The following is a 13,517-nucleotide window of genomic DNA, read 5'->3' on the forward strand; positions in this document are numbered from 1 at the left end:
TTTGATTTTGTATGGGATTTTGACGTTTCTTGGCCTTGTTGTTTACAAAATTTCTTTACGAGTGAAAGAGAAGGCGAGAATTTCATGTAGTACCCTATACACCAGGATCAACGCCTAGATTTTCCTTTGAAAACAGCAAACCATTCAGCGTGCCACAGTTTGTCAACCCAAAGGTCATCTTAACAGCGAAAGGTTCGACCACCGACTGCGCAAAACTTCAAAGCAAACCATTTAAATGACAACAACTTAATGGAATTACTACCTCGTTTTCTTTGACAAATTGAAATGCGATATCAAACGACGCTAATCTCAGAGGTTACCGCGCGCGCAGCACTTAATACTCACCATGGCACCTTGTGCGTGGAGACGAAGATGTTTTGACCACACGCGCCGTAGTTGTCTATCCACCTTCCCTTCGGGCTGTCGTGCGTTAGCAACCGGCACTGATCCGCCCACTTCTGAGCCGACCGAGCCGCTCCGTAGTGCCACTTCTAGAGAGAGGGGGGAAGGAAACATATGGAAACATCAGAAATCTATAGGTACTAGAGAGCTCGATCCCATTGGGAGATATGGTCGTCGTAGAAAATAATAAAAACCAACACACAAGCACGTGATTCATACAAATGAGCATTCTGCCGATCCGGTACATGATCACAAACTCGTGTTCCGACGGTGTATGACAATAATGCGTGATCCGAAAAATATATCAAAATCGTAATACGTGAGATCGTTAAACTTGATCGTGAATGAAATGTTTATTGGCTGGGTATTCAAATGAGCTCTGAACAACACCTACAAGAAACATTAGAATTTGATACCACGATCAAGCTCAACACGTTATCCATAATTGATAACTTCGTTGTGATGGAAATGGGAATATTCTTCAAACAGGAACACAAACGGCGTTTTCGAAAGTAAATGAAAACCTGTTTAAAACACTTGTTTGATTTGTACCACCAGAGATTACCATGATCCTAAGTAACACGGGTTTATTTATTATTCATCTTGTTGGAAATAACGCTCCGTATAGCAAATTTTCATCAATAAGATCACGACTAAAATATAAACGACTCATAAAAAAGTGATCATTTGATAAGGAGGAGGTGTTCTTTCAACTGTCCTGCTTTGCACTGATATTCCCTAGCATCACATAAGTCGCTAGTCGCAATAGTTTGAGTACAATAGTTTTGAACTGCTCGAATCAATTGTCTAATTTTTGACTAGAATAAAAATCGCAAAAGGTGGCGTCAATACGAACAAGGGTTGCTAAATCGCCGGGCTCGTAGCGTAGTGGTTACACGTTCACTTCGTAAGTTGATGGTCAAGGGGTTCGATCCCAGCCCCGGCACTTGCAATTTTTCGTTAGTTGCTCTTCTGCCCGAGAGTGGTTGACACCTTACCCTCTTCTGAGCATATGCTCCAACGGACCCGGAAAACTATACGATATCTGCTAATGGCATATCATAATGGCCCCCAATCGGACTGGAAAAGGTACAAGAGCCAGACATCAACATCCTCATGCTCATCATTCTACCACGGACAGGGTAGAAAAGTGACAGCAGCGCAAAGAAAACCAGTTCGATATAGCAGAACTAGAATAGAATACATTTAGGCGCTATACAAAGTGTCAGTGCAGTTGACGATTGGAATCGCTCACACATTGCCCTAGTGAACAAAAGACCTGTAAATTAGGTTAAGTGGTAAAGAATAAAAAAAGTGTTGCTAAAAGATTAATCAGTATTCCAAGTTCAACATTAAAATTAAAACAACTTTAGTAAGACTCCTTGGGATTCGCCTGGACACTAAGCTCATGTGTCGTATATGTTTTAATCTTGGAGGAGCAAAACACTTTGTGTTATGACTAGAACCGTGTTAATTAACCACAGGCGCTGACACTTTGCAACACCAATCTTCCCGAATGAAACATTTGGCAAAACGAGTTGCCAAAACTGTCTTAAGATCCATTTCGGGACATTCATGTTTCTGCCGGTAGACCGGTTGCAGCATCTGCACTGCGCCACCTGCTGGTGTCGCGTCGCGGTCCGTTCGATACCAGTTATACCGATTTGTCCAAATTACTACACCCACTGATCCATCCGTCGTCGGAATCCTGGGATTACTAAATGCACGTTTGACACGTTTATCTCGTTAACCTCGCCGTTTCGGAAGCAGTTATCGGCAGCAAATCCTACATTTTATTGGACTTGATGCTCGTGCTCGTGTCAATTGCTAAATTTTACTTCGATTCGATAATTGGTCCTGGACAATCGTGCAACTTTTATCCAAGGTGTGCCGCACTTTCAGCGTGGGTAACTCCGTATTCCAATTTAGACACATCTGGGAACGGTGAGTTTTGTTGGCTGTTAGGAGAAAAAATCGATTTATTTGGGCAACTCTCTTTGGTTTTAAGTCGTTTTGCAGCGATAAATCATCACGTTCGGATTTGCATAAGTAATAAGACATTGCCCCAATTTGTGTAGTAATTTAAATGCTAATTTAGCTGATCGTTTTTAGTTTACACCTAATTGGAATGAAAAATCAGAAATAATTTGAACAAGGATTATAAAATTGCTTTTGCTTTGGCTGACCAAGCCATGTGGGAAATTACACTGTTGAAAATGCTTTGATATCCATGTGCACAACAGAACATGTGTTCGATGAACGAATTGAAATTTGAGTTATGAAAAGAAATCCACGTACTCCGGATATCTAACATGTCGTGTGGGGATGCAATGAGTATCGTGAGGTCAGATCTGAGCTGCATAAAATTCTCCGGGTCCGAGGAAAACAACGGAATCCCGTTAGAGAAGTGTTGGCAGGACTTGATTTGGAATACATGAACCTGATTCATCTTCGTGCCTGCCACACGATATACGCATGCAAAATGGTCATTGGCAGAGGAAGCTCTCAGTTAATAACTGTGGAAGTGCTCATAGAACACTAAGCTGAGAAGCAGGCTTTGTCCAAATGGGGACGTTACGCCAAGAAGAGAGAGAGAACCTGATTATATCAGTTTTTGAAACGCGTTGATCTCAGAGTTTGATGTAGTACGTTGCTAGTTTTCGTTGTCTGCCCCTGTCTGTCACTGTCCCCTTCCGTTTGTCCTCTTCTTGTCGTCGTCTGCGATTTTTTTTTCAATGATCTTTCAATAAGGTTTCTCCAACCTTCCAAAATTCTTTTATGTTTAATCACATCTAATTGATTTTGCTTAATTTAGTTTGGTGATACTTTCCTAAAACTTGAAGCTGTGTAATTTTTATACGTTCTGGCTAAATTTTCACAAAAAAAAAGCTTAAATGGCTGAAAACAAATGACTAATAATGCATTCCACATGCATTAAACGCTCGGCTACCCTGGAGGACTATGCTGAGGTTGATGCGTTCGCCTTCCTGTCGGTCCAGGATAATTTTGTAATGAGAGCTTCCTTCACTTACATATAGCATACATAGCTTAGCATTGCGACGTTTGTCAGTACCACCTCTAACATTTTCCAGAACACCCTGAAATCATCTGTAATTCCCTGAAATCCTGAAAGATTTCCCGAGAATCTCCGCGACCATCTCTGACAATCCCTAAAGTACCTGAAATCACTTTAAACCCTCTGAAAACCCAAAGACCCCTCTAAAACCGTGGATTCTATAACATTTACCTGAAAACCATTTACCCGAATATGGTAACTAAGACAAGGATGGGATCATTCATTTGCAATCATTTACATTCACATGCTGTTAACTCGCTTCAGAAACATCGCAGCAAAAATCAATGTATGGAACACTTTTTAATTTGTGTTTTACCTGAAACTTTGTAGAAGAATATTAGCGTAGAATCAATAGTTAAGTCAACAGAAAGCAGCAAACGCAACTCTCCACGGCGTGAATGTAATTTACATTCACCGCGTGAAGAGTTGCATTCACAGCTCGCTCACGACTTTGGTAAGCGTGTGCGACTCCAATTTTATTGGGCAAACTTTCAGATAAAACTACAAAGCTCATCCATACATTGTTCTTCGATAGCATGCTTCTGAACTGAGATAATAGAAAGTGAATGTAACTCTTTGCAAATGAATGGTTCCATCCCTGAACCCAGATGCTAAATACCCGAATGCAACACGCAGCTCAAATCAAAATTTTCTAAAAAAAAAAAAACCTTTATTTATTTGTACAATGTACAAAGAACATATATTATTTCATATTACTGCCCAGAGAGGTCACAACACACATTTTATTGAATTCCCACTGAAGTGATCCCTGAAAGGAATTCATAGAGAAAAAACTTTCATCCTCGTTGTGCATTAGGGTCAGTTCCGACCCAAACCTTACACTACATCAGCGAGCTGTTCTCAAGTTGATGTATTAGGAAGGTTAATAAAACTAACACACTTAAAACAGAATGCCGAGACCGGCTGTGCGGATCTCGGTTAAAGTTCATTTGCTGAAATTTCGGCTAAACGCTTGACGTTTAATGTGTGATGATAGCGGTACCCATGAGTGCTGCTATGAATAAACTTGATTTTTTGCTGATATCTCAGTTAAATTGCAAATTCCGAGTGCACGGCTGTGCAAATCTCGGCAAAAGAAGGAAAATTAGCCGAGCTCAACTGAGTGTGAATCATTAAGCTTACTATTTTTTTGTGGTACGTCCACTTACATTCTCTCTTGAGATTCTTTGGGTGATACGCTGTTTATTTGAATACTTTATGAAAGTAGAAAAATCTCTGAAACGTATACAGCTCCATGAAAATAATTAGGGTATCGCGCCACTTGGGCGGTGGCTTCTATATTCGTCTGTTTTCCACTATAACTCAGTCAATTTTGAACCAATTGACTTGAAATGTTGTACACGGGTAGATACTATACCTATCTCACCACATTTCAAAAGTTGTGTCAATTGGTTCAAATTTGACTGAGTTATAGTGGAAAACAGACGAATATAGAAGTCACCGCCCAAGTGGCGCGATTCCCTATGTCGACTCCCCTTGAAAACCTATCATATATATGTGGAAAAGATAGTAGTTTATAATTAATCGTAAAAAGAAATTATTTTGGCACTGATTTTTCATTAGGGCCTAACAGACATTTTCGAATTCTCTTCATCGATCCTCTCTTTGTGTTATTACAAAATGTATATCGAGTTTGTAACCGTTCGTAGAATAGCGCTCGAGGTGTTAAAAACTTGGCGGCTTAAGCGCCACTCTCATGGATGAGAGACCACCAGTTCAAGTTGAATTTGCCCGACTTTTGTTGACTCTTTCCCTCAGGGGACTCTCGAACGGTCGCTGGCTAAAGTTTATCGAAACTATACAAAAAAAATACTTACTCTTACTCCGGGATTTCGCTACTACTCTCCCCTTTTAAACGCAAAAAAAAGAAAACCTTAAGCTTGCTCAAAATCGCCAAACGCTGTATTCGATATGCGGAAGCTCAAAATTCTAACTGAGTAAGAAGCGGAAAAAACCCCAAAACGGAAACTACAATGGGAGTGAATTACCCAGCACCGTGAAACGGAAGCAAACTAGAAACACAAACTCAGTCAGATTTCAAAACTTTACACACTATTCTTTATTTAGCTCATTCGGGTTGGACCTTTTATAAAGTGGTACGGAATGGGAAATGAGCTAATATCATGGCCATGAATATAGAAAAAAGCTCACATACCTGCGCAGGATTTTCTTACTCGATGAACTCGTTGACACGATGACTCGAAGGCTTGACACGATGGCGTTCTCGCTCGTCCTGATTCGGTGGCGATGGCGGCGTTGTAACGATGCCGCTGGCGCTGCTGATTGGCGGCAGCGATGGAGGCCGAGCTCGTGCGGTATGGCCGAAACTAAAGCTGCGGGGGTGAGTGGCGGCTGGGCGGAGGCCTTCCGACTTTGTGTAGGACGAGAACGTCCGGATTCGCCTTCCTCTTCAGAGGGAAGCCCCTTTTCCCAATCGACCCGGCTTCGCGTACCTTTCCGCTATGACCGAGCGGAGTCAAGGGAACTTCCAATTGTCGATTCAGGTCTCGATCCTGCGTACACCAGTGAAGAGAATTGTCAGACAAAAGAGGCACAAAACAAGCAACAAAGAAGGTGCGACGATTACTCATTATCCCTACTGGTAACAGATAATGACATGATCTCGAAATTTTTTGTTGCAGACAAAACGGAAGCTGAATTTGTTGCGTATTTTTCAACTCGTGAATAATCAATTATTGCTAACCCAAAGTCGAAACTGTTTGATGATAGAGCTTCACCAGAGTTGCAGTGTTTACCGACACGAAGTTACCGTTCGAAAATCGCAATGCAAGGCTTAAAAATCTCTAAACTCGTGGTGTACGATGTTAATCCCATTATTTTCAAGTTGGGACAAACTTATGTCGCATGGGTTTGTTTGTCGCAACAAATACAGGATGCGACATTGTCATTATTGTTGCGCGATGGTTGAATTTTGATTCACTGGCGTACACTAATTGGCGGTGTACGGGGATCGCGTTCTCGATCGAAAGATCCAGGGGATTGTAGCTGTCGGATCTTCACCGGCGGTTGATTAGCGACCGCGGTAGGTTTCGCTACTCTTGACGAGCGACTTCACTCACCCTCGTTTGACTGCCTTCGAAAGGCGGGCCTTGACGGGTGCACGAGCTCCAAAATGTCCGTGCTCCACGGACGGAAATGGCGGGCCCTAGTTTCGCCACAAAAGATTCCCCGATCCGACTCCGGTCGTATCCACAAAAATCCAGCCCGTACCAAAAAGCGCTTCGCGCTGCAAAGTCCAACGAGAAATCACAAATTAATTTACTAAATAAATTTTAAAACACAATTCACAACAAATTACCTTTTGTACGTATCAATCAATTCACTAATAGAAATTACGCGGTTATAGTCAGAAACTGACGTTGGCAACGGAAAACTGTCGAACAAGTTAAATATAGTTAAAATTAAAAGCACTAGAAACTCACTCCAATTACTAATTACCGTTGTGTGGGCAGTCGACATAAACAAATTCAAATCTGGAGCTCGATTTGAATAGGTCGTATGTGCTTTTGTCGATTAAATATTCGATCAGTTGGATTCGCTTATTGTAGCGAAAACCGTTGAAATTGAACAAAGTTGATACATACAGCAGAATCCTCACAAAATAAGCTTTCCGTTCCACCATTACAAGTTTCAAAAATATCTTCCATATTGCTACAATAACTAAAATAATCTGATCGAATTTTGTATCGACAAAAGCACATACGACCTATTCAAATTGAGCTCCAGAAATGTTGTCGTACTGATGACGTCATTTTGACTTTACTTAACGTTTCGTCCTAATCGATTTATAATTACATTACTCTAATTCAGTTTATTCATTTTAATTCAGTTTATTATTTTACTTAAAAAAGATAAAAACGTCAAAAGCTATAATTACATCAATAAAATTCAAAATAATATTTTGCTTAAAAAGACAAAAAACGTCAAACGTTACAAGTTTTCCAAAGATTTTTTTGGTTGAAATGCGAAGAAGACGACTACGTCTTGCTATAGAAACAAAAAAGAATACCTATTGATTTTGTTTGTTTTGATCAAGTTATTAGCAAAAGAGAGAGTCGACGAAGAGAAATCGATCAAGTCAGTTAGGCCCTTATGAAAAATCATTGTCGATTTAGAGTATTGTATTGTTCATTGCTTGCATGCAACGCTCCTGTATGGGGTGAGTATCGCGCGGCAACGAAAATAATAGATGCGTGGATGTTTAGTGTTTAATGTAGTGTTGTTTCTTGCTATAGGCACAAGGGCCAGGGCACGGGGTAAATACCTATGTTCCATCCCAGGAGATAAAAGGAGACTATGGAATGACATTAACTTCTTAGCTACGTCACTCCCACCGATTTTGCACTTTATTTTATACAAAACTGAGCAATTGGTACGAGATGTCTCCACCCAATGGTTTTATTGTAGAATAATAACGCTGCACATAGGCCTGGCCGATTCAATGTTTGTAATGCATTTCTGATGAACTGCATGCATTAATAATGACAAGACAAATGATAGAAGTAGTCGATTCTATCATTTTCCAGGATTCTTTAAATGATTAACTGTGTATGTGTAGACTAGACCAGACTAGACTAACATTTCTGTTACCAAAACAACCCCCATGTCGGAAGAATTCTGGAATTCCTGGAGGAATCTCGTGAGGAATTTCTGGAGAAATCCCTGGATAAAATCTTTGGAAGAATTCCTGGAACAGTCTTAGTTGAGCTCGGTTAATTTTCATTCTTTTGCCGTGATCCGCGCAGCCGAGTGATCGGCAACCTAAATTTGACTGAAATATCGGCAAAAAATCAATTTTATTCAAAGCAGCATCTATGGGTGCCACTGGTGTCAAATGTTTAGCCGATATTCAGCAAATGAGCTTTAATCGAGATTCGCACAACCGATCTCGGCATTCTGTTTTAAGTGTGAAAAATCATCGGAGGAATTTCTGGAATAATCACAGGAAGATTGTCTAGAATAATCCCACTATGAATTCCTGAAGGAATCCCTAGAAGAATTTCGAAAAGTATCATAGTGAGAATTTCTAGAGAAACCCTAGGAGGAATTGCTGGAGGAATCTCTTTAGAAATTTCTCAATCAGAACTGCCTCAAGAAATCTTGAGAGTAGTACAAATATCTCGAAGAATCCATAAACGAATATCTAGTGAAATTCCTGGAAGAATCGATAGATGTATTTCATAGATGGATGGAGTAATTCATGGAGAAATCCTAGAAGAAAAGCTAGGTGGAAGATTTCGGATAACGCAAAAATAGCTCAGAATGATGTATCTTGAAAACCCACAAAATTTGAGGTGTCACATGATGATGTTTCGATTAATTCAAAAAATTGAACCCGTAACCGCTAGAATTAATTCCAGCCAATCAGTATGTTGATTCCGTTGGTTCCAAAATAACCAGAAGTATTTCAAACAACGCAAAACTAGCACACTATGGTGTATTTTGAAAACTGCGATGTTTGAAATGCCGCATGACAGTATTGAACCCTTTTCAAAACTTGGTTCTGGAATTGAATTCCGGAAAATCAGTAAACCAATTGCAAAATGGCCAAATGTATTCTAAGTGACCAATCATCGTGATAATATGCTATAACTTTTAAAATCATGAAGTTTGATATGTCGTATGATGATGATTATTTATCATAGAAAACCGGAACCGTTTCCCGTGAAATCCGCCTATCGGTTCCAAAATGGCCAAAAGTATTTCGCATAACACAAAAATAGTTCAGAAAGATGTATCTTGAAAAATCACGAATTTTAAAGTGTCACATGATGGTATTGAATCATATTCAAAAACTGTCCCGGAACATCTGTAACACTGGTTCCAAGGCACTTAGTGGCCGGGATGGACTTTGAGACATATTTTGCCAATATGGCCATTCCAAAAATCCATAGCAAATCAGATGCATATGCGCTTCTTGTGTCAAAATTTGGTTCAAAAATATTGAAAAACAAAAAAAAAAATGCGAAAAGTGTGTTTTTTGCACCTTTGTTAGGCGGGGTTGGTACAGTTTTTAATTGAAGAGCTTATTCTTGGCCTATCATTGCATTATATAGCAAGCACAATGATGTACTATGCCATGTCCAGATAGACAAGAAAATGCCCCGACCGGAACTGAAATCCGGATTGGGGGGAGACCTTAATCAAATCTTGATCTCCTATTTTAGTCCATTAATTTTACACACAAACTACTACATATAATATTGATTCATCAATCATCATTTCCCAAAATCACCTTAATAGATGGCTGCATGCTTTGAAGAAGAACATTTGCTCCCCAGCCTGGCCTCCTTTCAACAGGTACGAACAGCTGCTTCTAATTCACCATTATGACATCTCGCAATATTTGGGTCACCCAAATTGCCGTTTATCTTCCCACTCATGCCCCATTAGCAAAAAATATTAGTAGCAACGAGTAGCAAGCTCAATCCTCATTTGCCAAGAAAAAAAAAAGATCGTTTCGCGAATTACATCAACAAAGTTGACTTAACATATCAAGACACAACGTCCTCTCTGTCATCGATAGACGACGACGACGACGACGACGGCGACACTACACACACTTTCCGTGTTCTTATTTCAGGGAACCACTGCCTCACTCACCATACTCAACATGTTGGAAGCCGGCGGGACGACTTTGGTGCGGAAGAAATCATGCAGCACGACGATCCGGCGTTGAACTTTGCGCGCCCGCGGTGATATCACTTTCGCCGGCAGCTTGTCTCCATACAGTCTGGGTACTGCGGCCGGCCGGGAGCAATCGCGCCACAGACGCACACGGAACGATCCAATGCGCAACACAGCCGACATGGGTTGATGATCATGAATCGAGAGAAGAGGGACAAAAGATTGAAAATTGATTAGTGGGAACGAATATTCGAGTTTTCGGTGTTTGTCATAACCAATCGAACTGAGCTCATATAATATGTGACACCGTCCCATTAGATGTGTCTAATAAAAAAGTATATTTATTGAAAATGCAAGATAAGAATTATATTAAAGTAGGTAATTGAGATGTTCTGTGTGTTTCGCGCGATATCGAATAATGATTTTGTATCACTTGGACCCAGCATCGCACGTATAACAAACAGAACACCATCTTTATCGGTCCACGAAGTCGTCTACATGGTATTCTGCTGAATATTGGTTTCTTGCTGTATATTATTTTTTCGATATTCGTACTACGTGACCAGCTCACTGTGGTATGTCTTTTTTTATAATACACAATATTCCCTTTTTTCTACACTTGATACAGCTTGCGTTTTCGCTACTTGCTATTTCTCTATGAATCTAGAAATTACCCTACAAATGCCGGCTTGTCGAAGTGCGATGGCTATCGACATCTTCGGCTTCGGCTGCCTTCGTTCTTACTCAACCCTGTACCTAATCGCCAGATGGTCATTATGCGTGTACCTTTGTGAGCCCTCCAGTCAATCTGAGTTAAGGTCCTAGAACACAGAGTTAAATATTTGACAAAAAAAAACAAATCAATGCTTAAACAACTGTTTTGATTTTATCGAATTTTTGGTTAAGTAAACTGTAAATGTAGTAAATGTTTATCTACTTCTTAATTCATTCCTTGTCAAACATTTGACACCGTGTACTCGAGGCCTCAGGGATTTGTAACAAGTGTCAGTGTCCAGTATTGATGAGATTTGTCGCGTATAGTAATCGTTGAATTTTGTTTTAAAAAAAGAAAACGTTTCTAGTTCGGTTAAGTGTAACGTCCCAAAAATCCCACGAACGGTAGTTCTGCTAGCTATCATCAGACAGCACAGGACTGCACGAATGGGCGGCCATGGGAGGCGACTGGGTGGCCATCATGAGGAGGATACACGGCGGGTCAATGGCCAAAGGTTCGGGGTCAACGAACTTCAATCCAACTGATCATTAAGCCTGGTGATCTGCATAGAGAACAGTAGAAACATTAAAAGTGGAAATACAGTTGGAGAAATTTTAGTAAGAGTTGGCAGTTGAAGTGTAAAAAGTTTAAACTAAAAACCGTTGTGAAGGATAAAGAGAAAAGGAAAGTGGAGAAATTGGAATAGTCTGGACATCCAGGTAAATCCCACAACAATAACCCCGAACCTAGCCCATCCGTACAGTGCCTAACCCGCCATTGCGATTCTCCCATTGTGCCCACAGGACCTCGCGGTTTTTATTTCAAAACCAAGTTAGTGACCCGTACATTGCAAGTCGCTATCACTGCGTAGACCCTACTAGCCAATTTGTAGTGTGTCCGCATCCCTGTAACCCAATACAACTACACTGAACCAAAATATCCTCCCAAAATCGTATGTGAAGCAATACGCACACGCCCTTTAACAAACATCATTCCCTAGTCGAATGACAAACCAAACGAATGACTCTGATTCCGGATGACAACCACCCGAATGGCAGTCATCCTGTAACCGTATGATACACTTGTTCAAAAACGAATGATTTGTCATTTAATTTCCTGATGAGTTTAGTACAATTATAAAACGAATTTAATTTGAATTTTGTATGAGAAACAGAATAGATTTATTTGGGAAATGGATCTATTGGATTTTTCACTGAATAATCCTGAAATTAAACATTACAAATAATTTATTTCTTAACATTTATTGAAAAGAGATTAAAAAATGGTGGGTAACATTAAAGAATGGCGTAGTCCCTGCGATGAGCTTCTGCGCAATTTGGGGCATCCATAGCATTACCAATGTGGGGTCGGTGTCGGTGTGCTCAAGGTTGTACTGATGTTGAACGGGAACATGGGGGAGCCTCGGTGGTAAACGTCGACAAGCTCCGATTGGCATCCATCGACGACTTTGGTGCGGCCCGTCACTGGTGAAAATGATGTTCACCACCTTCATCATCATTGCTCCTTCTATTCCGGCAAAAAAGCAAGGCGCCAGGCTGTAACAAAAAGTAGATAAAATTTACTATCAAAAACTTTCCAATATTTATTTAGAATATGTATTCTTACCTCAGAACACAAAAAATAACCACTCTCTCGTTCTTGTACAAAAAAACAATGGCGAACTACCTACTAGCCTTACATCCAACCGAACCTACCACCGCCCGATCGTACACCAGCCATGCTCGCCAGCCAGTGACTGCCAATCGTTTGGAAAGCGGATGACGAATCAGCCAAGCAGCGACTGATAGTAATAATAGGGCGTGATCGAAACACTTTTCAGCCGCCTACAGGGATGATAGCTAGTTGGAGTCATGTAATCTAAAAATCGAATGAGAGTAAATTCAACAACCGGAGTACATTCATATGCATAGGGAGGGATTTTCTGTCGATGTTTTGATGCTGTTGCATACGCTCAATTGCCCGCCGCCTGGCCCAGGAAGGAGAGAAAAGGCTAGTGGACAGGCGAAAGGAGCGGCAGCGTAGGTGTGCAGTGCGCGGGGCCCCAGAAATAGTGAAAAAAAGTAGAGCGTATAAGGTAGTCCTTAAGAACGTGGGAAGCGTCGTGCGGTGTTAAGGGCGGACGCCAGAAAGCTAGGAGGGAGAAAGCTAGAGGAAAGTGGTAGGAGAGTAGGACGTCAAGAAGGAAGTGGAATAAAAGTGTACACGAGACCAAGAATATAGAGGGAGTTTCTTTAGCCGATCTACAAGTGTTTTCTTTCGCGGAGTGTCACGAGCGTCTTGCCGGCCCTGAGGTTTCATCCTTATGGGAGTAACACGGCTCTTGCTAAGTTACAGATTAAAACCGTTTTGCAGACATCAAGAACTGATGCCTACGTGCAACCAGATTTGACCTGCTGATGACAAGGGTATCACTACCCTCCAGGCCCTATCAGCTGCACCAGAAGCCTTCTGAGAAGGATGCTGACAGCACTCAGGGTCTCCATCTGCCCCGGCCCCCACCGAGGATCCCTTTCCAACCGCGATCTCGGATCCAACCCAGTAGACCGACGCCACGACATCAACGCCATCAGGACTTCCTCTCCGCGGCCACTTAATCGCTGTATGGGTCGGTCTCGACCGCAGGGCACCGGTATG

General features: G+C 41.2%; 1 protein-coding gene across 3 annotated transcripts in view; it reads right to left on the bottom strand.

Annotated features, from left to right (window-relative positions):
• Positions 1 to 13,517, bottom strand: part of LOC109423909 (serotriflin) — a 43,944-nt gene that overhangs the window by 11,979 nt on the left and 18,448 nt on the right. For all 3 annotated transcript variants that reach the window (XM_062849807.1, XM_062849806.1, XM_062849805.1), the window contains 2 exons: positions 10,124 to 10,260; positions 346 to 491 (listed from right to left, as the gene is read on the bottom strand). In XM_062849807.1, the coding sequence (XP_062705791.1) occupies positions 346 to 491; positions 10,124 to 10,260 (283 nt within the window). The remainder of the gene's footprint in view (positions 1 to 345; positions 492 to 10,123; positions 10,261 to 13,517) is intronic.

Source organism: Aedes albopictus, chromosome 2 (assembly GCF_035046485.1).
Source record: "Aedes albopictus strain Foshan chromosome 2, AalbF5, whole genome shotgun sequence".
Lineage (NCBI taxonomy): Eukaryota > Metazoa > Arthropoda > Insecta > Diptera > Culicidae > Aedes > Aedes albopictus.